This window comes from Palaemon carinicauda, chromosome 3, assembly GCF_036898095.1.
Source record: "Palaemon carinicauda isolate YSFRI2023 chromosome 3, ASM3689809v2, whole genome shotgun sequence".
NCBI classification, from domain to species: domain Eukaryota; kingdom Metazoa; phylum Arthropoda; class Malacostraca; order Decapoda; family Palaemonidae; genus Palaemon; species Palaemon carinicauda.
Window position 1 is genome coordinate 41,900,014 of NC_090727.1, and position 27,223 is coordinate 41,927,236.

The window sequence follows — 27,223 nt, forward strand, 5'->3', positions numbered from 1 at the left end:
TTCACCATATGCGAGATATGAATGGTTATAGAATTCCTATCCTCGAAAAATTTCGAAGTGTTTTGTTTACTTTATCACAGACACAGTTTGCAGTTTGTGCTGTGATGCGAATTTGTTTTTGTTTGGAACTGCATTGTGGTTCTGATGCGAATTTTTCCCTCTTAAAATTGCATTGTGGGTAGTTACATCGTATGTCTAGGAGTCACGTGACCTGGTGAAAATCTGACAGCTGTCAGCCATATTTGCTTGTCATTTGGTTGAAGTCTCTCATAGAATTAAGCTATGTCTCTGTGTTTGTCTTGCAATTTTGATTATTTTCGATTAATTCATGATTTTTATGAAAATGAAACACGGTGCATTGAATTTTTAAGAGAACATGGAGTGCTACCTGCAGCAGTACAGTGTTTAAATTGTGGAAAACTCTGTCAATTCAGAAACGATAAAAACGTTTGGCGCTGTATGGGTTATGTTTTAGACAAAAGACACAAAAAGAGAAAATATTGTAATTTTACTGTAAGTGATCGGAAAGGCACATTTTTAGATAAAGTTAAATTGCCAGTATGGAAGTTGATGATTTTTCTTTGCCAATTTTTGAGTGAATTTTGGAAACATCGCCCAATTATTAAGTATTTAAATATTTCATCAAAGACCAGTGTTGATTGGAGAAGTTTTTGTAGTGAGGTGAGTCAGTTTTGGTACAATAATCAGGAGCCCATTGGTGGTGTTGATGTTGAAGTGGAAATTGATGAAACACTAATTACTCATAGTAAATACCATAAAGGTCGCCCTCTTACCCAGTGTTGGTTGTTTGGTGGTATAGAGAGAACATCAAAAAAATTCTTTGTTGAGGCATTAATTGATCCTGGTGCTGACAATCGGAAAAGTGAAACTTTAATTCCTTTAATTAATCGCTACATTAAACCAGGCTCTATTATTTACAGTGATTCGTGGCGAGGTTATAATAAAATCAGTGAGAGTGGATACACTCATTTTCAAGTAAACCACTCAGAAAATTTTGTTGATCCCAACAATCCTAATATTCACACTCAAAATATTGAACGCTTGTGGCTTGATATTAAGTAGTGGATTAAAAGGCCTGGTATTAAAAAAGACTATTTGAAACAATACCTTGCTAGGTATTTATCTATTAAGCATTACCAGGATTCAGTTTTGCACCAATTTTTACTTGAAGCTGCTAAACTGTATCCACCTTTAAGTGACACTCACCCACCATCACCACCTAGGGAATCCTTTTCTGATGACGACGACGCTGTAGATGAGCCACAACCTTCTTGTTCTGGATATAAACCATCAAAACGTTTGTGTCCATCCAATTAATGTAAATTTTTAATTGTATTTCAATTAGTATTGTAACATAATATACTTCCCAAGTTAGGTTAGGTTAGGTTGTTTTGATCTGGTTAGGTCATTTAAACACTATCCGGGGAGGTACAGGGGCGCAGAGCACCCCGGTCAGGGCTCTGTTTCCTAGGTTAGGTTGGGTTAGGTTAAGTTAGGTTAGGTTTGTTTGATCTGTAGGTGCTCCTAATTCATTAATTCATATGCTGTTTTGTATCCATGGTGATTTACCCCACCCAAAACCCCGTGTTCCCAAAGGGTCCCCAACCTTGTTGGATGTAGTAGGGGGGTATAAGCTACTAACTGAAAAACAACTTATTTCCCCGAACTATTACTATCGTAACCATTCACAACACATTAAAACACACACGAAAATATATAATTACTCTACAAAAATGGAGTTGGAACTACTGTAAAAATTTACCATTTTTCTTAGTCTCTTGTTATTATTTTTAGCTCAAATGAGGGTAGTTTGTAGCGCTACGGCCAAGCGTCCTAATTTGCTTATTATCGCTCCGACTGTTATCTTGTATAGAATAAAAACGTTTGGAAATGGTCTACGAATCTTAAATATGTTGTGTAAGGTGGGGTCCGGGGGGGCACAGCCCCCCTGGGTAAGGACACGGCTTTTAGCATAGGTTAGGTGGGGTTTTTTAAGTTAGCGTCTCCTGTCGAACTCGTAGGTAAGGAAACTGTTGTGTAAGGGGGGGCAAAGCCCCCCTGGGTAAGGATACGGCTTTTAACATAGGTGAGGTGGGTTTTTTAAGTTAGCTTCTCCCGCCAAAATCGTTTTTAGAACGACGGCCACAGTTCAGAATATTCCTGTTTTCTACGGGATCTGGCCGTTACCCTACAAAGGCTCCCAAATGAGCCCTGTAATTACTATAATCCGCAGACAAACTAGTCCACTATGACATCCTACACGTTTGGCCCCGAAAATCACTCTGCCCTTAAGGGGGTTGGCCCCCCCGGTAGGCCTAGGTAGGGTACAGGGCCCTAGGTTAGGTTAGGTGGGTGTATTAGGTTTGGTCGTGTCCCGAAAATCACTTTTCTCTTCCCCCCCACCCAAAACCTCCGCTTCCCACTGGGGTCCCCCATAATTGTAGTAGTAGGTTTATGCTTACATTTTGTGTGTAAGAGTAAGTCTTAGTTTCTTTTTTATTAATTTCCTAGTGTTTCTATGCGATGTGCAACACCAATCTGTTGGTATTTTGCCGTTTTTCGTTGTTAATACTTGGAAAACGGGTGCGGCTTTCTGGACATTTACCCCTTTTTGTCATGGCACCGTAGGAGTCTCCTTCCACCTGGTATTTCAGAAAAGTGATGGGTCGTGCCAAAAGTTACTTGGACGAACAGATTAAAAGGGCCAACGTTTTATATTCTAAACCTCTAATTTTCAATATTCGAATTTGCAATATAATCATCGTTCTTATTTTATTGATCATGGTTGTAATGAAACTTTGGGTGAAGTTGTTTTAATATATTTAGTCTGCTCATTGCTAATGGAAGCCAAGTCCATGTTCTAACAGATGCGTTAGCGCGAAGCTACAACTCTCTCCTTTATTAAGTGTTTACTTGCCCCCTTTAAGTTTGTATGGTAATTGTTTACAACACCACGCTCTCCATTCACTCCAAAATAATGCAATCCTGCTGTTCTCAACTTCTTGCACAGTAATCAGATGTTTATTTAAATTCTGTGAAAGCAATAATTAGCAAGATATGTTGAAGAAGGGGGAGGTGGTTATAAAAAGAAAATAGCTCGGTTTCCTCACTAAACGACTGGGAACTGACATGTCAACATCGTCAACCAAACAGAATTCGTGATGCCAGCGTACATATACAGAAGTTCATGATGCCATCGTACATTTGATATACTGTATATTCAAAATATACTTAATTAAAAATTGACTACTCAAAAGTGTCACTATTGTAACTTGCATATTTTATGGACACTTGAGTAATTAATCCATTTTTAATTTAGTGTATTTTGAATATACAGTATATCAAATGTACGCTGGCATCACAAAGTTCTGTTTATGTACGCTGGCATCACGAATTCTGTTTGGTTGACGATGTTGACATGTCAGTTCCAAGTCGTTTAGTGATGAAACCGAGCTATTTTCTTTTTATAACCACCTCCCCCTTCTTCAATATATCTTGCTAATTATTGCTTTCCCAGAATTTAAATAACTACCTAATTACTGTGCAAGAAGATGAGAATTGCAGGATTGCATTATTTTGGAGTAAATTGAGTGTGGTGTTGTAAACAATTACTGTTTGTATGATTGATAATGCTGAAATACTGGCCCTCGACGCTAACGCGCATACAAAACGTGCCACCTTCCAGAACATAGGAGCAATGAGGTAATGGTTAATTGCAAGCAATAAATCGTTAGCTCGGTTAAGTTAGGAAATATTTGTAATACGATGAATACTGCTATGAACGACTGTTTAGAAAATGGTATGAAACCCTCCCCCTTTTTTTTTTGTGTGTGTGTGTCCGGAAGTCCTGATAAACAAAGGCTTCAGTGTTTTGACATTTCATTACTATTATTTGGTTTTGATTTACGGTAACATTTTTTTATTACTATAGCTGGGTTTTTATGACAGGCGGAAACAAATATTATAAAAGTTGATTTAAATACCTACATAATTAGACTAGTACACTAAATATTACGGCGTTTTGATAGTAATTGATGACACTTCCTAGCGCAACGCCCTAGCTTTTCAGATATGGTAGTTGATATACCGTAACTCAAAAAGTATGAATTTCTGCTAGGGATCATTTATCACAAATGTTCAAAACCACAAAATACCAAAAAAACCAGTCTTATTTTTTACAAACCTTTTATTGCACTATTCTATAATTTTACCGAAAAAAAGTTATACAGTAGAACAATGCAATAAATGCATTGTAGAAAGTAAGACTGGTTTTAATGCATTTTGGGGTTTTTTGAACGTTTTTTTATCAAGAGTTCTGGCGGGAATCATTATCTTTTTGATGGGTCGATTACCATAATTGAAAATGCATGGCGTGGCGCTAGGTATTGTCATCAATTACATGATAAATACTGTACCTTAAAATATAGTGTATTTGTCTAATTGTAATCGTAAATTTAATTATTTAAACTTTTCCGCCAGTCATCGTCATAAAAAGATCAGTTACCATACTCAAAACCTAGTAATAGTGCACAGTGTATATAAGGTGTTTTGAACGTAACTAATGACGATACCTAGCTGCAAAGCCGTAGCTTTTCGGCTATGGTAGTTGACCCAACATATCTTAGTAACTATAGGTTTCTACCAGAAATCCTTATGAAAAATTTTGAAAACACCAAAAAATACACTACTTGAAGTCTTATTTTATAAAAACCATTTATTGTACTTTTCTATAATTTTACCCATTTTAGTTGTTTTTATTTGAGGATTCTCCAATGTGTTTTACCCATTCTAAGTGGAATTTTATTTTCATTTGGAATTAAGTAAATTGTGACTGCTGGAATACTTTACTTTTGTATTTTGACCAAATTTTGGTCAAGTATAAGGTACTAAAACATTGACATGCTATCTCTATTTTCTTTTTTAAGTTCTGGATCTCTTCAATGAAATAGCATAGACTGTTGAATAATATTGACTTATTTTCCTTTTATTAATTATTAGAAGTAGGTAAAAGTAGTATTTTTTCTTGCCAATACCCATTTAAAGTTTGTAGGTAATCATATACATATGGTGTGCTATATTTTCAAATCTGGGAATTCTTTTTTCCTCAGTGATTGTGTGCTTCTTTTTGCCCCTGGTTTGTTTATTCTACAGATGCTTTGTTTAGTGTATTATATCCTTTTAAAAAAGTAAATTAATCCTGACATCTTTTAGGTAGGCCTAAACCATCCAATAAAGCTTGTGTGGATCACAACTCCCAGATTATCGAAGATCCTCCTTGGGAAGTCAGGATTTTATGATGGGGTTGAACATGTTGAAAGCAGAGCACTAATCAGGAAAGGGAGAACTCCATAAATTTCATCATAATCTTTACATGAAAATTGAAATAATTACGGTATGTATATGCAGAGGACAATAGGGCCATCATAGCATAGACACCAGGTCCTGACCTAGCTAACCTGAAATCCTCACCCACCGAGGAAGACCTAAGAAAATGTAAATTGAATCGTTTGGTGGGTGCAGCTTGACATTACTACATAAGCCAGCCTGCAACATTGTATACAGTCAACTTTATGATCTAGACATATTATTTAAGGCAATCCTGGCATAACATTACGACATAATGCTGCATATTATTTAAAGCAAAAATGGGCAACCTCATATGTTTTAACATCATTTACTGCCTTTCCCTACCTTAACCAATTACTGTATGTAGATTACAGGAATTTGTACTAACCTTAACCTAACCTAACCTAGGATGCGGGATCCTTACTTAGCCAGACTAACACCCCCACCTAAAGTTAATTGAAAATACTGTAGGTAGAATCAAATTTATAGGGTAGCTGAATAAGTAGAACTTCAAAAGTCCAAACTTGCTGCAAATGTTTTGGTGTTGAACAGGCTGCCATAAGTCATTTTATAGTTGATATACTGATATGACATCTGATTTGATGATGTTGCCATTATTGAAATATTTTTCAATATTAATCTTACCCGATAATCATGTAGCTGTCAACTCCGTTGCCCGACAGAATTCTACGGAAGGGATACGCCAGCGATCGCTATACAAGAGGGGGGTGTACTCACAAGCGCCACCTGTGGCCAGGTACTGCAGTACTTCTTGTTGACACCACCTCAATTTTTCCTCTGTCGTGCTTCCGGCAAGACGTTCATGGATACGCTTATAATTTTGGAGTTTTTTGCTCACGATTTGGTGATGTATTTGCTCTAGAGTTTAGCTTTCGCTATTCAGGAAGTTTTATCATTAGCTTAGCTAGCTTTTGGAATTAATTTGATTAATTATGGTGACGAAGAGAGTATGAACTCTCTTTCACTTTTAAATGGCCGACCCTTCCCTTAGCGGAAGTGTTGGTGTCTAAGAGAGTATAGACTCTCTTTCTTAATTTTGCTTAACAAAAGTTATAGATTTTTTTTTTTTTTTTTTTTTTTTATATCTCTCCGCCTTTTATAGGCCTCTTCGTTTAACTTCCTTTTATTATAAACTTATTAAAATTAATTTTTATATTTGTTTATATTCGACCTTTCCTAATAGTAGGCGGTCTTTTCTTGGTATCGAAGTTAATTAACATTGAGCCCGTCATTTCGGTTTTACCTGTTAACATATTATGCTATTTTAATGTTTTTGAAAGAATTTCTTTGATAGTCTCGTACTGTTTTCAAAGTTGAACTAACGTTTTGTATTGTCTCTGCAGTTGTTGACGTTCAGAACGTTCAACTTGCGCTCTATCGTTACGATAGAGAGAGAATTTTCACGGTGTCACGTTGCAGTAAGAGTAACCGTTTCTAGCGTTTTGTTCATTCTTTCTTAGCTTAATGGTTTTAATTCTAATAAAGGAACTTTTTATTTGGGAAATATTTCAGTTTTTTTCCTTTAACAATAATATGTTTTAACGATATATATGATTGGGCTCTTCTCTCTGGTTCTAAGTCAAGAGAGAGAGAGAGAGAGATAGAGACGGAGGGAGAGAGAGCTGGATAAACGTTTCGTTCAAGCGAGTAACGTTGTTATCGTTTTTGCTCTTCTCCTTAGTCTCTTTAGGGGAAGAAGGTAAACGTTTCTAGAGTTTTATTCTTGTTCTCAAGCTTTATGCGGTGAGAGATTTTAAACGTTGTTTATTTGATCTAGTGTTTAGTCTCTTTCCAGCCACTGAATTATTTATCTTTCATTAGATTTTTCTGTTACATTGTAATTCTGTTTTCGCAATTACTAACTTTTAAGGAAGGATAGAATTGCGTGTTTCAGGTACAAACCACTTAAAGTTTCGAGTTCAGTGAAATAAGTGCAAACAGAAAATCAAAAGTGATAAGTGATTAGCGCAAAGTGTGTCAGTGTTGTGCGTGAGGGTACTTCTGTGCGTGCCAGTCGTCCTCCCAGTCCGGGACCTCTTGCAAGCTCCCAAGCCCAGGGGAGAAGCAATGTCGAAGGGCAAAAGGGTTCGGCAGGCCTTGATCGGCGCACAGAAGTATCCTCGGTGGTTGCGGGCGTGTCTTACAGAGACCGTCACTCCCACCCGCAGACGATTGAGCCCTTATTTTGCTCGTCTGCAGAAGAAATTTCGGGGAGAAAACGCTGGACTCAGGTCTCAAGACCTCTTAAACGTAAAGTCCAGACCTCTAGAGTTCAACAACCCGGATGCAGTCATTGGGTTAGCTCTGACTCTCCGCAGTCATCAGGTGACTGCACACCTCCTAAGAGAGGTAAGGCGATGCCTCAACAGACCTCATCTTCTGTTAAGGCTTTGCCTCAACAGACCTCATCTTCTGTTAAGGCTTTGCCTCAACAGACCTTATCGTCTGTTGATCCCAAGATGACTTTGCTGCAGTCCATGCAGTCGCAGCTTGAGGTCTTAATGCGTGAGTTTCAGACTGAGAAGGTTACACCTTCTCCTGCGAACGCTCCGCCTCACCGCAGTCCAGTCTGCCAGGCGTACGAAGTTGAGGTTCCTCAAGCTACCTTACCGCGTTCGGAGTTGCCAGTTACCAGCGTTGTGCAGCAACCTCAACCTTCCTTAAGGCAACCTCAACAATGGGAGCAGGAGTCTTATGCCTCGAGGCAAGATTTTCTTGCAGTTAGACCATCTTCGAGGCAACAACCTCTTGAGGTACGACAACCTCTACCATCCTTGAGGCAGCCACCTCAGCTCTCGCAGCTGCTACCTCAACTTTCCTCAAGGCGAGAGCCTCACTCTTGAGGCTAGCTCCTCAGGAACCTCAACTCGTGAGACAGGAACTGCGTTCTGCGCAGCCGCTACCTCAACTCTCGCAGCTCACACCTCAAGAACCTCAACTCGTGAGTCAAGAGCCTCTCTCTGCGCAGCCACCTCAACCCTTGAGGCAAGCGCAACTCTTGAGGCAGGAACCTCATGCTATGAGTCAGCCACCTCAACGCATGCATCTGCCACTTTCTCCTCAACTTGAGCCTCTTCCCATTCAACTTTGAAATAACAAATGGCAATAATAACACCTCATTACTTTCATAACTTGCATTTGTAATCATATACATGTATGCCTACACAAACATTATGATAATGGAGGTTATTCGTATTACTTAAATAAAAAAATATATATGTATTCCTTGCAATATATTTTTAACAAAATCGCAAAATATGGCAAAAATATCTTCAAAACAAAAATGAATCATGAGTTATGAATGTAATGTAAATATTATGTTGATATTAAAACCCCATGCAAGCATGCATGAAGTAATGCAGTGTTGCCAACAGGGCGAGTTTCCCTTTCCTGAGGTGAAGTAGATTATAGTACGTATATTTAGTGCAGCTTAATTCTACGATTAGCCGGCTATCAAATTCATCAACTAAACAGTCTAATCAATTCCCTCGGCACGTGCACTTTCAATAGACAGTAATGCGATATTACTCAATCTAGCACTGGTCATGGAATTTCTGAGAAATGTTACACACCATGCAACATGCTCTGCTTACCTTACAGCATGCTCTACATACAGCATGCTCTGCATACAGCATGCTGTGCATACCTTACCGCATGCTTCTCAGTCACACATCTTTGGTTGTTGCCAACTCACTAGACTGTAAAGCAGTTTCATAACGTTGCCTTCTAGTCTGCTGCTTTTGCACCAGTGAAACCCTCACTGAGAGAACTTAGCTTTTCTCGGATATGGTCCCTGTAGATGAGAAAGTGCTTTTCTCCCTCCTTCTGATATTCCCTTGAGGACTCTGTCATTTGGAGAGGAGCCTTTAGCTGCGTAGCCCCCTATGGACTTTTATTTAAGCATAACATGCTTCCAGGGAAGGTAATGGTTCCACTTCAGTCGCTAACCCCGTCTGTTACCACACCTGCTCCCATAGACCTTGAGCTGTGTTGCAAGACATGCAGTCCAAGCTTAGTCCTTGTTAGAGGATTTTTTGTTTACGGAGTCGGTGTGTCACTGGGAAGACGTTCAACAACCAGCAGAAGTGACTTGTTGTGACGCAGTGCGGCAACCTCAGCAACCCGATAAGGAGTTGTCTGTACGACCCAGACAGTCTAGACAGCTTCGGGTTGTCACTGTACTTCCTCGCTTCCCCATGGTTGACAGTTCACAGACTGTGCAGCAGTACCATGATCTTGTGTTCGGCTCCGTCAGACGACTGGCTTTTAAGAGCTCCCACAAGTCGTCGCTGTCTGGAGATTCTCAGATGGACTATGGATCTGACCAAGGAACTGGGCCTCCTGGTCAATTTTGAGGAGTCTCAGCTCGTCCCATCCCAGACCATTGTCTACCTGGGTATGGATCTTCAGAGTCGAGCTTTTCGGGCTTTTCCGTCGGCCCCAAGGATCTTCCAAGCCCTAGAATGCATCCAGAGCATGCTGAGAAGGAACCGATGCTCAGTCAGGTAGTGGATGAGTCTAACAGGGACACTTTCATCGCTGGCCCTGTTCATCGTGTTAGGGAGACTCCACCTCCCCCCCCTTCAGTATTATCTAGCTGCTCACTGGATAAAGGACATGACGCTAGAGACGGTCTCAGTTCCTGTTTCCGAAGAGAGGAGGTCTTCTCTCGCGTGGTGTAAGAACAGCTTTCTTCTCAAGGAAGTCTACCTTTGGCTGTTCAGAAACCCGACCGCCGTCTCCTCTCGGACGCATCAGACACGGGCTGGGGTGCGACTTTGGACGGACAGGAATGCTCGGGAACATGGAATCAGGAGCAAAAGACACTTCACATCAATTGCAAGGAGTTGTTGGCGGTTCTTCTGGCCTTGATAAACTTCAAGTCCCTCCAGCTTAACAAGGTGGTGGAGGTGGACGCTGACAACACCACAGCCCTGGCTTACATCTTCAAGCAGGGAGGGACTCTTTCGTGGAAGTTGTTCTAGATCGCAAGGGACCTCCTCATCTGGTCAAAAGATCGAAAGCTCACGCTGGTAACGAGGTTCATTCAGGGCGGTATGAATGTCATGGCAGATCACCTCGGCCGGAAGGGTCAGGTCATCCCCACAGAGTGGACCCTTCACAAGAATGTTTGCAGCAGACTTTGGGCCCTGTGGGGTCAGCCAACCATAGATCTGTTCGCTACCTCGATAACCTAGAGGCTCCCGTTGTATTGTTCTCCGATTCCAGACCCAGCAGCAGTTCGCGTGGATGCTTTTCTGCTGGATTGGTCCCTTCTCGACCTGTATGCATTCCCGCCGTTCAAGATTGTCAACAGGGTACTTCAGAAGTTCTCCTCTCGCAAAGGGACACGGCTGACGTTGGTTGGCTCCGCTCTGGCCCGCGAGAGAATGGTTCATAGAGGTACTGCAATGGCTGGTCGACATTCCCAGGACTCTTCCTCTAGGAGTGAACCTTCTACGTCAACCTCGCGTAAAGAAGGTACACCCAAACCTCCACGCTCTTCGTCTGACTGCCTTCAGACTTTCGAAAGACTCTCAAGAGCTAGGGGCTTTTTGAAGGAGGCAGCCAGAGCAAGGAGAACATCCACTCTCAGAATCTATCAGTCTCAAGGGGAAGTCTTCCGTAGCTGGTACAAGACCAATGCAGTTTCCTCAACCAGTACCACTGTAACCCAGATTGCTGACTTCCTGTTACATCTAAGGAAAGTAAGATCCCTTTCAGCTCCTACTCTCAAGGGTTACAGAAGTATGTTGGCAGCGGTTTTCCGCCACAGAGGCTTGGATCTTTCCACCAACAAAGATCTACAGGACCTCCCTAGGTCTTTTGAGACCTCAAAGGAACGTCGGTTGTCCACTCCAAGCTGGAATCTAGACGTGGTCCTAAGGTTCCTTATGTCATCAAGATTTGAACCTCTCCAATCAGCCTCTTTTTAGGACCTCACATTAAAAACTCTTTTCCTCGTGTGCTTGACAACAGCTAAAAGAGTAAGTGAGATCCACGCCTTCAGCAGGATCATTGTTTTCACATCTGAAACGGCTACATGTTCCTTGCAGCTCGGTTTTTGCTAAACGAGCTTCCTTCACGTCCTTGGCCTAAGTCGTTCGAGATCCCAAGCCTGTCCAACTTGGTGGGGAATGAACTGGAGAGAGTACTTTGCCCAGTTAGAGCTCTTAGGTACTATCTAAAAAGGTCTTAACCTTTACGAGGACAATCAGAAGCCTTATGGTGTGCTATCAAGAAACCTTCTTTTCCAAGGTCTAAGAACTCAGTTTCTTACTATTCAGGCTTCTGATTAGGGAAGCACATTCTCATCTGAAGGAAGAAGACCTTGCTTTGCTGAAGGTAAGGACACATGAAGTGGGAGCTGTGGCTACTTCAGTGGCCTTCAAACAGAACCGTTCTCTGCAGAGTGTTATGGATGCAACCTATTGGAGAAGCAAGTCAGTGTTCGCATCATTCTATCTCAAAGATGTCCAGTCTCTTTACGAGTACTGCTACACCCTGGGACCATTCGTAGCAACGAATGCAGTAGTAGGCGAGGGCTCAGCCACTACATTCCCATAATCCCATAACCTTTTAACCTTTCTCTTGAATACTTTTTATGGGTTGTACGGTCGGCTAAGAAGCCTTCCACATCCTTGTTGATTTGGCGGGTGGTCAATTCTTTCTTGAGAAGCGCCTAGGTTAAAGGTTGTGATGAGGTCCTTTAGTATGGGTTGCAGCCCTTGATACTTCAGCACCTTAGAGTTGTTCAGCCTCCTAAGAGGAACGCTGCGCTCAGTAAGGAAGACGAACTTATTTAAGGCAGAGTAATGGCTCAAGTCGACTTCCTTACCAGGTACTTATAATTTCATTGTTATTTTGAATAACTGATAATATGAAATACGGGATACTTAGCTTCTTGATATACATGTACACTGGTTTTCACCCACCTCCCTGGGTGTGAATCAGCTACATGATTATCGGGTAAGATTAATATTGAAAAATGTTATTTTCATTAGTAAAATAAATTTTTGAATATACTTACCCGATAATCATGATTTAATTGACCCACCCTTCCTCCCCATAGAACCAGTGGACCGAGGAAAAATTGAGGTGGTGTCAACAAGAAGTACTGCAGTACCTGGCCACAGGTGGCGCTTGTGAGTACACCCCCCTCTTGTATAGCGATCGCTGGCGTATCCCTTCCGTAGAATTCTGTCGGGCAACGGAGTTGACAGCTACATGATTATCGGGTAAGTATATTCAAAAATTTATTTTACTAATGAAAATAACATTTTGTTAATTTTTTCTCATTGTTTATTTCCTTATTTCCTTTCCTTACAGGGCTACTGTACCCTGTTGGAGCCCTTGGGCTTATAGCATCTTGCTTTTCTAACTAGGGTTGTAGCTTGGATAGTAATAATAATAATGATTATAGTCATATCCCAACAAGATATACACTACTGTAGGTATTATCAAATTATGAAGGTATATCCTAACTCTATCAACTGCGCCAAAACAATTTGTTCAAAACAGCTCAAGCAGTTATCAGAGCAACACGTGCAAATAACTGCTCTCAATTTTGTCGCTGGTTTGGAAATCAGTGGTGAATAATCGTGCTTAAACTATTGTCGTGGGTTTAGGAATATTTTATTCTTCGACATATTTACTAATTGACCTTTAGAACCAAAAACCATACTTTAGAGCCTATGGAGTTGCTTAATGGCTGATGTTTGTAGAATGTGCTTGTTGCAAAAAAAGTGTAAAAATGTTTTGTTCATTTACTCACTGGCTGTCATGTGTGTAGTAAGTGCTTTAGGGGGTATACAATCTATTTATAATGCCATTTAATTAAGGTACAGTATCTGTCTTGGATATCATCTCTATTTAAAGTTCACAAAGTGATATATCATTAAGAAAAGGTGAAGTTACAGGAGATGAAGACTCCAATTAATGAGGATGACCAACCCTCATAAAAACAATTATAAGGGATTATTATTGGGAAACCACTGGTTTAGGTGGGGAAATAAAAAGTATCTTGCAGAAATGATAATGGTCAGAAAGGCATAGATAAACACAAGATAATTAGTTGAAAAAATATGTGGTTCTTGTAGGTGACTTGAAATGAAAGTATCAAAATTATCTGTACTTTACTGTAATTCCTGTCACATCCTTCAGATGGCTTTTGCTTTGCTGTAGCTCACTTTACTCGCAGATACACACAATTTCTCTACTCTGTTCTGGTGAGCGGTAGAGGGATGTGCTGCACATGCCGTTCCTGTGAGTCACTATTCAAGTGTTATTTTTAACTAATTTATTTCAAGTTCCTCGTGATTTTGTTTCCTCTGTGGAATGCTTCACTCGCAAATAAACATAATCTCTCTGCTCCTTTGTTCTGGCAAGCGGTACATCGATGACATGCCAATCATGTAGGTCATTATTTTGTGGATATTTTTGAACTTTCAGATAAGCAACAATAGCTTTATAGTATAATGAATGGGGAGCATTTTCAACGTAATCAATTATCATTATAGATGAAATTACACTAAATTTCAAAATAGATTGTATTTCCACCTTGGAGACTACTTGTGATGGTAGTCATGCTGAAACTGAAGTGGAGGGTGGGGAAAAATTTGTAGTAGCACAATATCTGGGAACTTTGTGTGCATGAATATTTGGGAGCTCTTAATTGGTTAAAAAAAAAAGCCTGGTAATGATAGTCATACTAAAAACAGAACAGAATTGAGTTTGGACAATACATGTTCAGTTACTCATTATTGGTCTCGCAAAAGTAAAAAACTTACTTAATAGGGTTCACAATTCAGTCGATCAGTACGGATTTTTAGTCATGCCCCAGCCATCATTAATCATAGAGAAAAATGCCAAAGTAGCTAGCACTAATCTATTTCTTATAGCAAATATATAATAAAGATTGTACAGAATAGCACCAAGAATTTGAATAGAATTGTGTGCATATTAAACCTAACAGGGTTAAGTGTGAAAACTACATGCAAAAATAAATACTCTGAAACATTCTTTTGATTTGAATGCATATATCAACAGTTTCGAAACTCGTGTTACAAATTAACCTCTTATTTTCAGATAGAAGATCCTTTCTGATGCTAACGTTACTCAAGGAAAAATGTGGGAAACAGTTTTTATTAAGTAAACAATGAAAATGAGAATATGTTAAATGAGGAAGATTACATGACATTTCTAAAGGTGAGTTCCACTTGGTGTTTTGTCTACTAAAAAATAAAGTAAATAATGATTCTTGCACTGGATGCATATGATACTCATAACAGCCTCCCAGATAATGTTGAATAAGCCTTACATTGTCCCACTCTAACTTGGAGTTATGAGGGTTCCACTGGGAAGTAATTTTACCCTACATTAACATTTATGGTACCTATTGTTCTATGAGAAAAAGAGAGAGAACTTGGGTACAAGATGGAATAGCCATTGAATCATTAACAAAGAGCTGTGGTAATAACAAGAGGTAGGTGAGGATGAGCCTCCTACCTGCCTAAGTCAAGCCACTTTTGTCCTTGGTTAAAGAACGTGTTTCTAATATGTTGTGTATATTTTTCACCATCACTGTTGGACTTTTACCTTGGGTTGTTATTATCGCTTGTTTTGTTAAGTGCACACACGCTTCTGATCAGTGGAAGTGCACAGAAATGTACAACAAGGAAATTTTTTTTTTTTTTTTTTTTTTTTTTTAGGAATCGTAATGTGTACGTCTGAGGTTAACTGATGCATAAGCCCATTGTAACAGGTACTTCTGATATGGGACAAGCCCCTGCCAGGATCAAGCGCCTGTACCCTCTTGTGGGAGATGGAGGAGGCCAGTTAAGAGATGATTTATCTGTGTTAATTTGGCTGTGAACCTGTTAGGCCAAATGAAGTTAAAGCCCCAGGAACCCTTATGCTGTAAGATGCTTAGGCTGAACTTGAAGGTACACAGAAATAGGTTTTATACTTTTGTATACAGTATGCAGAAATAAGGAATTATAATTGAACTAAGTATTTAAGAAAATCACTTCAAAATAACTTCAAATTTAATAGCAAAATAAGATTTATTACTTGATTTCAAAATACAGTAGACGGTAAATCGTGGCTATTTATGATGCCGCAGAAAAGTTGAGAATGTTTTTTTCTTTATTGATATACTCATCCCATAATTTGAAAAGTTGACACCCTGCATGTTCATGAATGCTTCATTTAATAATGCTTTAATTTTTATTTTAATCTTCAAATGATCTTTGCTTAGCTTTGGCACACTTGATTCACAAATACAGTAAACATATTGCTCCTCAGTTTTGGCAAGTAGTACATTAATATGCTGTGTACATTCGCTTGGGTCACCATTAAAGTATCATAATTTCCTATAATATGTATTTGTTCCGGAAATGGAATACAGACCATGCTATTTGATATGGGTATTACTTTCGGCGTACAGTGAACCCTCGCTACTTCGCGGTTCGACCATCGCGGATTCACCACTTCGCGGATTTTATCCATAACCCATATATATACAGTAATATATATATATGTATGCATGTATTTATGTATATATGTAGGTATGTATGTGTATACATATAAATATATATATATATATACACACACACACACACATATATATATATATATATATATATATATATATATATATATATATATATATATATATATATATATATACATATATATATATATATATATATATATATATATATACATATTTTTAAATATTTAACTTAGCCGGTGAATATATAATAGCTGCTGCTCCAGCGGCTCGACAGAAAACACACACAAAAACTCGCGAGCGATCGCTATGAAGGTTGCGGGTGTGCCCACCAGCGCCAACTATCGGCCAGATACCGCATATACATGTAAACAGACCCAATTTTTTCTCTGTCGGCCTTAACGACAAGACGTATCAATAATCGCTGTATAACCTGGAGTTTTCTCAACATATTTGGTGAAGTACTTCCTTTTGGTTTGAGCTTTCGCAGTGCAGGTGTTTTATCTTCAACTTAAATCTTGAACTCTTTTTTGGATAGATTTAATTTTTGATGACTTTGGATTGTTTTTTTGGACTTTCTTTGACTTTTAAATGGCCGACCCTTCCATTAGTACGGAAGTGTGTTTTAGGCTTTTAGCAATTATCTTATCACGTTATAAATTAATTATAGATTTTCCTCTATATATTTTATATCTCAACCGCCTTTATTAGCCCTCTTCGATTAGCTTTCCATTTATAATTAACATCAAGATAAATTTTAATGATTTGTTTATATGCGACCTTTCCTGAGAGTAGGCGGTCCTAACTTGGAAACCGAAGTTAAACTACGTTGAGCCCTTTCAATCGTAAATAACTTTGACAGAGCAAATGATTTAAAACTTATTAAATGAATATTTTTTAGTAGATATTTTATGAAAGATTTTCTTTGAATAGTCTTCGTACTGTTTCAAAGATGAACTAACGTTTAGTTTATTTATGCTACGCAGTTTGCGCTCTATCGTTACGATAGAGAGAGAGAGTATCACGGTTTCACTTTGCAGAAAGAGTAAATCGATTCTGACGTTTTGTTCATTCTTCTTTCAAAGCTTAAATGTTTTAAATACTATTTTAAAGGAACTTTTGAATTGAAAAACCTTTCAGTTTTTTCCTTTGGTCAAATAACCTGTTTATTGACGAAAGGTAAGTGGGCTCTTCTCTTCGGTGCGAAATCAAGAGATAGAGACGGAGAGAGAGAGAGGAGAGAGAACGTTCCGATCTTTATTCTCGTCCCAAGCGAGTAACATTTTTCTCGAGTCAGCTTTTTACTCTCGTCCCTAGTCTCTGTACGGGGAGAAAGGATAAAACGTTTTTAGTTTTTATTCTCGTCCCAAGGCACTGTACGGTGAGAGATTGAAAACGTAGTTTTGAATGAACTAGTGTTTAGTCTCCTTCCCAGCCACTGATCTTTTTATCTTAAAATATGTTTACTGTTTTTTGCTTGTATTAATGTGCTTACATTATACGACTGATTTCGCAATTATAACCTTTTGATGAGGGTAGAATTGCGTGCTTCAGGTAGAAATCAGTTTTATTCATACCTAATGTGAATTGTTAAAAAATTCGATTTCAGTGAAATAAGTGCAAAACAGAAAATCTTAGTGATAAAGTGATATTGCGCAAAGTGTTATCAGTGTTGCGACCGAGGGTTCGTCTGTTCGTGCCTGTCGTTCGCCTAGTCCGAGACCTCTTGCAAGCTCCCAAGCCCAGGGGAGAAGTAATGTCGTACGACTTATGGGTTCGAGAGGCCTTGATCAGCGAACAGACGTTCCCTCTATGGTATCAGGCGTATCTCACCAAGATCGCCCCTACCATAAGACGAGAGACGATTTTCTCCTCGTCATCCAAAGGCTTTTCGCATAAGAAACCGTGGAACTAGGTTTCGAGGCCCTTTAAGCGAAAGTCAGTCTTTTCAGGACAGGTCCAGCGTCCTGGTTTTAACTATTAGGACAGCTCTGACCCTATGCAGTCATCGGAAGACTGCTCGCCGCCTAAACAAAAGCGTAACACAGGCTCCGAGAGTCTTTTTGTAGGCAAGGTTTTGCAGTCACAGACGTTACCCTCGTCTCTTACCGCAACCATTCCCATTGATCCTAAATGGGTTGTACGGCAAGACATGCAGAATAAGCTTGCCTCTCTTATGGAGGACTATTCTGCCGATAAGGTTCACGTTGAGCCTAGCCGTTTATCTCATCGAGATCCTGGCCTTCAGCCGCCCAAACAAACCTTTGTGCGTCCTGTTGACGTTGGCGTAGCTAAGCACGTCAGTCACGATATGTAGAGCCTCACTCGATGCGGTCTCGTGTTGATTTTCAGCCGCATTTGGACGTTAGGCCACTTACTAATGCTCCTGTTGACGTTCAGGACGTTCGCCAACCATTGGAGTTGACTTGTTTTGATGCTGAGCGTCAACCACCGCAGTCTAGAGTTGTTTTGACTGCTCAGACTAGGCAGTCAAAACAGTCTTGAGTGGACGCCGAGCGTCCTCACGCACCTGTTGTTGTTGACAGTTCACAGACTGTTAAGCAGTTACATGACGTTGCGTCCTGGTCCGCTACTAATGCACCAGTGTGTGTGGACTCTGCTTTTCAAGCATTGCCACCACGGCAGGTCTCTCCCTTGCTTGAGACTCGGCTATTGTCGGACAAGGGTCCTTCAGATGAGGTAGTTGCTGTTCCCCCTCCTACTGATATTCCCTTGAGGACTCTGTCAGACGGAGAGGAGCCTTAAGCTGCTCAGCCCTCTATGGACTTTAAATAAATCATGCTGATTTTTAAGGATCTTTGTCCGGACCATTTTGTAACTGCTGCTCCTCGTTCGCCTAAACGTCAGAGTTTACACTAGGCCTAGCTACTTCGAAGCCGTTGTTTTCTAAGCTAGTGCTCTCTCGCTCTTCTAAGAGAGCTTTACGTTTGCTAGGCGACTGGTTTATCACCAGGAAGAGTTTGGGGGAGACAGCCTTTGCTTTCCCTACTTTTAAGCTGGCTTATAGAGCGAGAGTCTGATATGACACGGGAGAAGTTCTCGGCTTGGGAGTTCCTGCCTCTGCCCAGATAGACTTCTCAAACCTCATAGACTCTCCCTGGCGCCTGGCCATGAGACGCTCCAAGATTTTATGGTCGACTTCAGAGCTAGACCATCTGTTAGGAGTTTTTCTTTTCGAGCGTTTGAAGTTTTGCTGTACATTATGTCATGCATAAACAAGGCTTTCAGGGATGGCTCCAATGATTTGACAGCCACGTTCTCTGCAGGAACAAGTCCCTCAGGGATGGCTCCAATGATCTGGCAGCCATGTTCACTGCAGGAGTACGTAAGAGGCAAGTGCGCTCAATGTGTTCATTGTCAAGACAAACTTCATGTCTGAAGTCTACCAGGCTGTCTTGACAGCATTAATGGAAGGCGACTGGATGGTCTCTCTCGACCTTCAGGAGGCATACTTCCACATTCCTATACACCCGGATTCCCAACTGTTTCTGAGGTTTGTTTACAGGAATGTGGGGTACCAGTTTCGAGCCCTGTGCTTTGGCCTCAGTCCTGCTCCTCTCGTGTTTACGAGGCTCATGAGGAATGTGGCAAAATCCCTCCATCTATCGGGGATCCGAGCCTCCCTGTACTTGGACGACTGGCTTCTCAGAGCATCGTCCAGTCTTCGCTGTCTGCAGGATCTACATTGGACGTTGAGTCTGGCCAGGGAGTTGGGACTTTTGGTCAACCTAAAAGTCCCAACTGATCCCATCCCAGATTATTCTATATTTGGGGATGGAGATTCGTAGTCCAGTTTTTTCGGGCTTTTCCGTCTGCCACCGGATAGAACAAGCCCTGCTCGAAGTCCAACTAATGCTGAAAAGAAAACGTTTGTTCAGTCAGGAGTTGGAACAGTCTCGTAGGGACTCTCTCATCCCTGGAGCAGTTTGTCTCACTAGGGAGACTACACCTTCTGCCTCTCCGGTTCCATCTAGCCTCTCACTGGAACTAGGACAAGACGTTAGAGACGGTATCATTCCCAGTCTCCGAACCAGTAAAGGCATGCCTGAAATGGTGGGACAGTAATATCAGTCTGAGAGAGGGACTATCCCTAGCAGTCAAGAACCCAAACAACGTGTTGTTCTCAGACGCGTCGGATTTGGGTTGGGGTGCGACCCTGGACGGTCGGGAATGCTCGGGTCTGTGGACCTCAAGTCAGAAGAGCATGCACATCAACGGCAAGGAGCTATTAGCAGTCCACTTGGCCTTGATGATATTCGAAAGCTTCTTCGAAACTAAGTGGTAGAGGTCAACTCAGACAACACCACAGCTTTGGCGTACATCTCCAAGCAAGGAGGCACACACACCTTCACGCTGCTCGAGATCGCAAGGGACCTTCTCTTTGTCTGACTTCCTTCAGACTATCGAAAGACTCTCAAGAGCTCGAGGCTTTTCGAAGGAGGCAGCCAGTGCGATTGCAAGAGCGAGGAGAGCTTCTACCATTAGAGTATACCAGTCGAAGTGGGAAGTCTTTCGAGACTGGTGCAAGTCAGCATCTGTGTCCTCGTCCAGTACCTCTGTAGCCCAAATCGCAGATTTTCTTTTACATCTGAGAAAGGTTCGCTCCCTTTCAGCTCCCACGATTAAGGGCTACAGGAGCATGTTGGCTTCGGTCTTTCGACATAGAGGCTTAGATCTTTCCAACAATAAAGATCTCCAAGATCTCCTTAAGTCTTTCGAGACCTCTAAGGAACGTCGTTTGGCAACTCCTAGATGGAACTTAGACGTGGTCCTAAGGTTCCTCATGTCAGACAGGTTTGAGCCATTACATTCAGCCTCCCTGAAGGATCTCACCCTCAAGACACTTTTCCTAGTGTGCTTGGCTTCGGCTAAAAGGGTCAGTTAACTTCATGCCTTCAGTAAGAACATCGGCTTTTCTACAGAAAAAGCCTCTTGTTCACTTCAACTTGGTTTCCTGGCCAAAAATGAACTGCCTTCTCGTCCTTGGCCTAAATCTTTTGATATTCCTTGCTTATCAGAGATCGTAGGCAACGAACTGGAAAGAGTATTATGTCCTGTTAGAGCTCTTAAGTTCTATTTAGCTCGTACTAAGTCATTACGTGGTAAATCTGAGGCATTATGGTGCTCAGTTAAGAAACCATCATTGCCTATGTCAAACAATGCTTTGTCATTTTTATCAGATTTTTAATACGAGAAGCTCAATTCTCACTTGAATGAGAAAGACCGATGTTTGCTTAAGGTTTAAGACGCACGAAGTTAGAGCTATAGCAACTTCCGTGGCCTTCAAGCAAAATAAATCTCTGCAAAGTATTATGGACGCGACTTTTTGGAGAAACAAGTCAGTGTTCGCGTCATTTTACTTAAAAGATGTCCAGACTCTTTACGAGGACTGCTACACATTGGGTCCATTCGTTGCAGCGAGTGCAGTAGTGGGTGAGGGTCCTACCACTACATTACCCTAATTCCAATATCCTTTTTAATCTGTCTCTTGAAATGTTTTTAATGTTGTTTTTTGGGTTGTACGGAAGGCTAAGAAGCCTTTCGCATCCTGGTTGATTTGGCGGGTGGTCAAAGTCATTTCTTGAGAGCGCCCAGATTAGGGGTTTGATGAGGTCCTGTTGTATGGGTTGCAGCCCTTAATACTTCAGCTCCTGGGAGTCTTTCAGCATCCTAAGAGGATCGCTGGGCTTCGTGAGGAAGACAGACTAATAAGGCAGAGTAATCGTCTAAGTCAACTTCCTTACCAGGTACCTTTATATATTTGTGTTTTGTTATGATATAACTGTCAAAAACTCTAAGCATATACGCTGTAAACTTAATTAACTCTGGTCTCTACCCACCACCATGGGTGTGAATCAGCTATTATATATTCACCGGCTAAGTTAAATATTTAAAAAATATATTTTAATTATAAAATAAATTTTTGAATATACTTACCCGGTGAATATATAAATTAAAGGCCCCCCCTTCCTCCCCGATAGAGACCCAGCAGGATGAGAAAAAATTGGGTCTGTTTACATGTATATGCGGTATCTGGCCGATAGTTGGCGCTGGTGGGCACACCCGCAACCTTCATAGCGATGGTCGCGAGTTTTTGTGTGTGTTTTCTGTCGAGCCGCTGGAACAGCAGCTATTATATATTCACCGGGTAAGTATATTCAAAAATTTATTTTATAATTAAAATATCATATCTAAAGTAGGAAGATGTGATGTAGTTCTAAGGGAAAAGTATGGGAAATATGTCTGGGTAATAAGCAAAGCTCTACCTCCAGTTTGTTTCTTCATTATGATCAGAGATAAATGTAAACAAAACATTGGTTGCCATTTTTTATCGTGCTTTTTAGCGTGTTTAGGAAATGCATGATATAAAATCACCTTTAATATTTGTGCCTGTTTTAGTTTAGGGTACTGTAGTACATGCATTAAGTGTTCTGTACATTAAAGGGTAGTTTGTTAACAGAACTACGTACAAGGGAAGGTTTTAAAAGTCTGAATATACATGTTGAATAAATAGGTAAATATGGTGTCACTACTTCGCGGATTTTCACCTATCGCGGCCGCGACTGGAACCTATCTACCGCGATAAACAAGGGTTCACTGTAGCTAAAATGATGAGCCAGTAAAATTTAACGAGGGTTAACTAACCATACCGCTAGTTAGCGGGGTTAGGGGAGGTTATCTTGCTACTCCCCCCTCTCACACCTGTGATATAGCCCACTTTGCTTTCGGCTCAGATTATGAACGGACGTTGCTGCTCTTCATCCTCGCCGTATATTGGCAGCCATTAATGAGGTTAGCTTTTTCTTTTCTCTTAGTGTGTTTGTGAAATTGACTTCTGCGACCATGCGCACCTGCCCTAGACTCTCCGGCCTCCCTTGTGGGACGTTTGTCGGCGGTGGAGACTGATCCTCACACTCTCTGTCCTGTATGCAGTGGTCATTGGTGTGACTGCGTAAATAAGTGTAATGAGTGTAGGGAGTGGTCTTCCTCCCAGTGGGAGAGGTTTTGGGCGAAGGTGGAAGAAGTCCAAGAAGGATATTTCTCCTTCGAAGGTTCCTTTGAAGGGAGAAAAACCCAAGGCCTCTTTTTCTGTCTCCCAACTCTCCTCCGAGGCTCGTACTCATTCAGCCTTTTACGAGAGACCGTCGAGTTGTAGCCTAGACAGAGTTAATGTCGGCCATCCCCGGTTCTCGAGAGATGGTGTTGCTTCCCCTAGCGAAGTGGCCCCACCTCTCCCCCCGCGTGAGGCCTTGTCACTAACCCCTTGCAGATTTGGTCTTCCTTGGGGCTTACGGGTCCGCCCTCCAAGGAAGCTTTGCTGCAGTTCATCCGCATGGGTGCTTCTATTCAGCAGTCATCGTCACCGTCAGAGGTAGATCCTCTGACCCTCGACGTTTTAGTGTCAGAGGTGTCACTTGATATCATCCAACTCCCCTGCTTTCCAGACTCTCCAGCGGTTGCTGCCGACTTAGTTTCCCCCGTTCCTGAACATCCTTCGATGGGGAAACCAAGACCCCTGTGGCGCACAGTCAGCTTGCTGATCCAACGGCCCCCAGAAGTCCCCTTCGTCGCAAAGCTCGCCTTCCACTTCACCTTAGAGGTCTCCCTTCACCAACGATGAAGAGACGCCTCTTTGGTTCATCGTCGTCGCAGCCATCCCCAGTAGAATAGCCTCCGCTGCAGTCATCTGACCTTCGACCATCGATCGTCACTGCTCCTGCTACTAATCCTGTGACTTTGGTCCTGGACCTCTCTGCGGATCATTCGTGATCCCCTTCGGTGGATGCTTGCCCTCTAAAAGGGCACATCCCAGTTCCTGACCATCCACCTCCAGACCCGCCGACCTTCCATCACCGGTAAAACCGCTTGGGGCCCTACCAAAGTGCGCAGCTGCGCGCTATCTATCGCCCTGCAGCTGGCCAACCTACAGGACATCAGTGCTCACCAGCAGCTCGTCACGACTGCGCGTCGGCACTCTTCAGCGCTTCGTCATGCCCCTTCACCTGCTCGCCCTCATAGACGGCAGCAAAATGCGCCTGCGCCCACGCTCGCCTGTGCATCAGCAATCTTCTGCGCACCCTGCGCATACACGCCCACGATCTCCTACGTGCCAGTGCCCTCCTGCGCACGTTCAAAGTCGCTCAAAAAACGTTTCATATTACCCGCCGTTTTCTTTAACACCCTCTCGAATAAAGGCAGTCACTGGGAAACACATATAGCTCCTGCCATCTCTCATCCATAAGCCAAACCAAAACAATAATATTTTACATGCGATCAGCTGTTCTCTCCACGCACGATTCTCTGGACATTGAAGTTTATTTCATTGATTAACTCTTCATTTAATCACCATTAGCCATTTAAAAGGTAAGGAGTTGTTACTGATTCATAGTTTTATGCAGCACGTATATGAATAATCTTAGAATTAAATCATTATTTATATGTAAACATCTCGAAATGACGGGTGTTTTGATTACAGTTTCGTGTAACCTAGGAAAAGCTGAATCCAAGAAATTACGTGAAATGTTTTCAATAAAACAATTACTTACTAGGCTAGTAGGCTAGTAATGATGAAATTCTATTTTGACTAATAGGCAACATAAAGTGAGAAAATTATATAAAAATATTTAATTATTATTTTTTTTAAATTGGATTTGGAGTCGGTTCTAAAAAATTATAGGAGTAGTCCCGACTCCCCAGCCCTGGTGCCAACACTCTGCAGGTAAAACAACAAGTGCTCTCCTGCGTGCACGCGCCACCACTCACCCACGCGTCAATATTTTCTCGCGCAGGAACTACACCTGGCAAGGTCACCCTCGCCTCATTCCCCTCCGCGCAAACGCATTCCTGCGCGTCCTGTGGGAGAAGTGAAACGCACCAGCAGAGGGGTTCAGGATCCCTAAACAGCCTTCTAAGGCAGACCCACCTATTACGGTGATTCCTCGTAGGGAACCTTAGGTCTCTTTCCCTTCAGGGGATCTGTCTGAAAGTGCATCAGTCAGTAGCCTTGGTTCAGTGCCCTATTCAGAGCTGTAACACAGACATTCAAGCCTGTTCCTGTCCAATCGCTCGTCAGAGCAGCCTATAGCTCTGGGCTCATGACATGGAGCCATGGCTTCCTCTACCCCTTTGAAGAGAAAAAGAGGAGTTTCCAACGCGGTCACTTTCCCGACGGTGAAGTTGACTCCGTGCAGACCATCAAGGCTAGTCCCTCCAGTATCTCCCCAGGGATACACTCCCTTCCTGTCTGATGAAGACTATCCTTCACCAAGGGAATCGCACGAGGAGAGGCACTCCTCCATTCTAACGTTGGAGGAAACCTCCCTTCATGTGGAGAGTTTCCCTCAGAGATCAGGAGGGACACAACACTCAGGCCTTTGATGTTAGTCTTTTAACTCCTCCCTCGGAAGGAGTCCAAAGACTCCAAATCACTGCCAAAGTCCTCCACCAGGACTAGAACGGAGACAGCCAGCCACTCGAGGAATGTCCACGACTCGCCCTAAGAAGAGAGCTCTTGGGGACAGAAGGAGACTTCGTTGCGAGTCCAACATCAGGAGACCAACAAGAGTCAGAACATACATTATGGCAGGTTCTGACTCTAATGAGGGTTCTCATTGGGTTTTCCGGCCCAGAGATACCTCCTCGAGAGGGCAAAGACACGGTCTTAGACTGCGTCTTCGGCACCCAGAAACTTTGAAAGACCAGTGCAGCCCTGCCCTGATCTCAAGGGTTGAAGAGTACCAGGGACAAGATCGCCCAACAGCTCTCCGAGTTTGCCTCCTCCAACTGTACCGGATCTATGAACAAGCTCCTCCCACCTCTTCGTGTACAGCAGAGGAGGAACTTTGAGATCCTGGAGGAGGCCAGTTCAGATCTTCCACTACACTACTCTATGGAAGAGGTAACCAGAGGAGTCCCTCTTGAGAGAGACTCCAGCCGGCAGGTCTCTTTCTTGGCGGCCGAAGTCCTTAACCAGGAAAAGGTCACTAAGTATGCGTTGCAAGCTACTTCGTGGCTGGACATCTGGTTAGGGACCTTGGGAAACCTGGTATGATCCGAGGATTTCTCCAAGGAGCGTACCAGGAAGGCAATGGAGACCTTTCTCCTCTAAAGCACTCGCACCATCGACTTTCTTGCCCACCAAGTTTTAAACTTTTGGGCAAACACAATTTTGAAACGTCGAGATGCAGTGTCAGAGGTTCCTAAGGCCTTGGAACTTGCTGCTTTGACATTCAAGCCCTATAATCCTGCAGCACTTCAGCAGTCCCGTCCAACCAAGACCGTAATGACGAAACCAGCAGCGAAGACATCAGTGTCTAATAAGCCGTTTCCTGTCAAACGAATCCTAAAGGGAGCGGCCGAGGCCGCAAACGGTAGGATAGGCACTCCCCCTGCGTTTCCACCAGTGGGGGGATGCCTACAAAGTTGCTCAAACGGGTGGAAGCGACTTGGGGCCGATTCCTGGACAATCTCCGTGCTTCGTCTAGGATATCGCGTCCCATTCATAACATATCTCCCTCCCCTGACCAGGAATCCAGTGTCAATAGACTCCCTTGCCATGGGATCGGCAAGGGGGCAGGCTCTTCGAGCAAAAGTCCAGACCCTGTTGAAGAAGGGAGCTCTCCAAGAGGTCCTCCACGGGTCCCCAGCCTTCTTCAGTCGACTTTCTTGTAAGAAAGGCGTCTGGAGGCTGGAGACCAGTCATCGACCTGTCAGCCCTGAACAAGTTTATCAAACAAACTCCGTTCAGCATGGAGACGGCAGACTAGCGGTAAGACCTCAAGACTTCATGTGTACACTGGACCTAAAAGACGCGTACTTTCAGATCCCAGTCCATCCATCTTAAGGAAGTACTTAAGATTCAGCCTAGACAACAGAAAGTACCAGTTCAAGGTGCTATGCTTTGGTCTTTCCACTGCACCTCAAGTTTTCACCAGTGTTTTTACCCTAGTGTCATCTTAGGCACACAGGATTGGCATCAGTCTCCTCCGTTATCTGGATGACCTGCTAATCCTAGCAGACTCGGTGTCGACCCTTCTTCAACACCAAGAAAACTTCTCAGACTTTGCCAAGATATGGGAATCATGGTAAATCTCGAGAAGTTGTCCATGCTTCCTACGCAGAGACTGGTATACCTAGGCATGATTATAGACGCCAATCTCCACAAAGCCTTCCCATCAGACGACAGGATAACAAGCCTGAGAAAGGTTGCAAGACCTTTTCTCAGACGAGAAGAACTTCCAGCCCAAATGTGGTTACATCTCCTCGGTCACCTTTCATGGCTGGCCCGTCTAGTTCCCAATG

At 42.3% G+C, this 27,223-nt stretch overlaps 1 protein-coding gene and 1 long non-coding RNA gene across 2 annotated transcripts in view; both read left to right on the forward strand.

The window, feature by feature from the left end:
• Window positions 1-282: 282 nt before the first annotated feature.
• Window positions 283-1,083, forward strand: LOC137631577 (uncharacterized). Its single transcript, XM_068363404.1, has one exon. It carries the CDS (start codon window positions 283-285, stop codon window positions 1,081-1,083), a length of 801 nt encoding a protein of 266 aa, XP_068219505.1.
• Window positions 1,084-5,256: 4,173 nt separating this feature from the next.
• The window catches only part of LOC137638249 (uncharacterized), a 37,235-nt gene continuing 15,268 nt past the window's right edge, over window positions 5,257-27,223 (forward strand). Inside the window, exons 1-3 of the long non-coding RNA XR_011043954.1 lie at window positions 5,257-5,413; window positions 14,476-14,595; window positions 15,099-15,332. This is a non-coding gene — a long non-coding RNA (uncharacterized lncRNA). The remainder of the gene's footprint in view (window positions 5,414-14,475; window positions 14,596-15,098; window positions 15,333-27,223) is intronic.

Excerpts from the sequence above, each read along its gene's own strand:
- LOC137631577 (XM_068363404.1), top strand. The coding sequence starts at position 283 with ATGTCTCTGTGTTTGTCTTGCAATTTTGATTATTTTCGATTAATTCAT.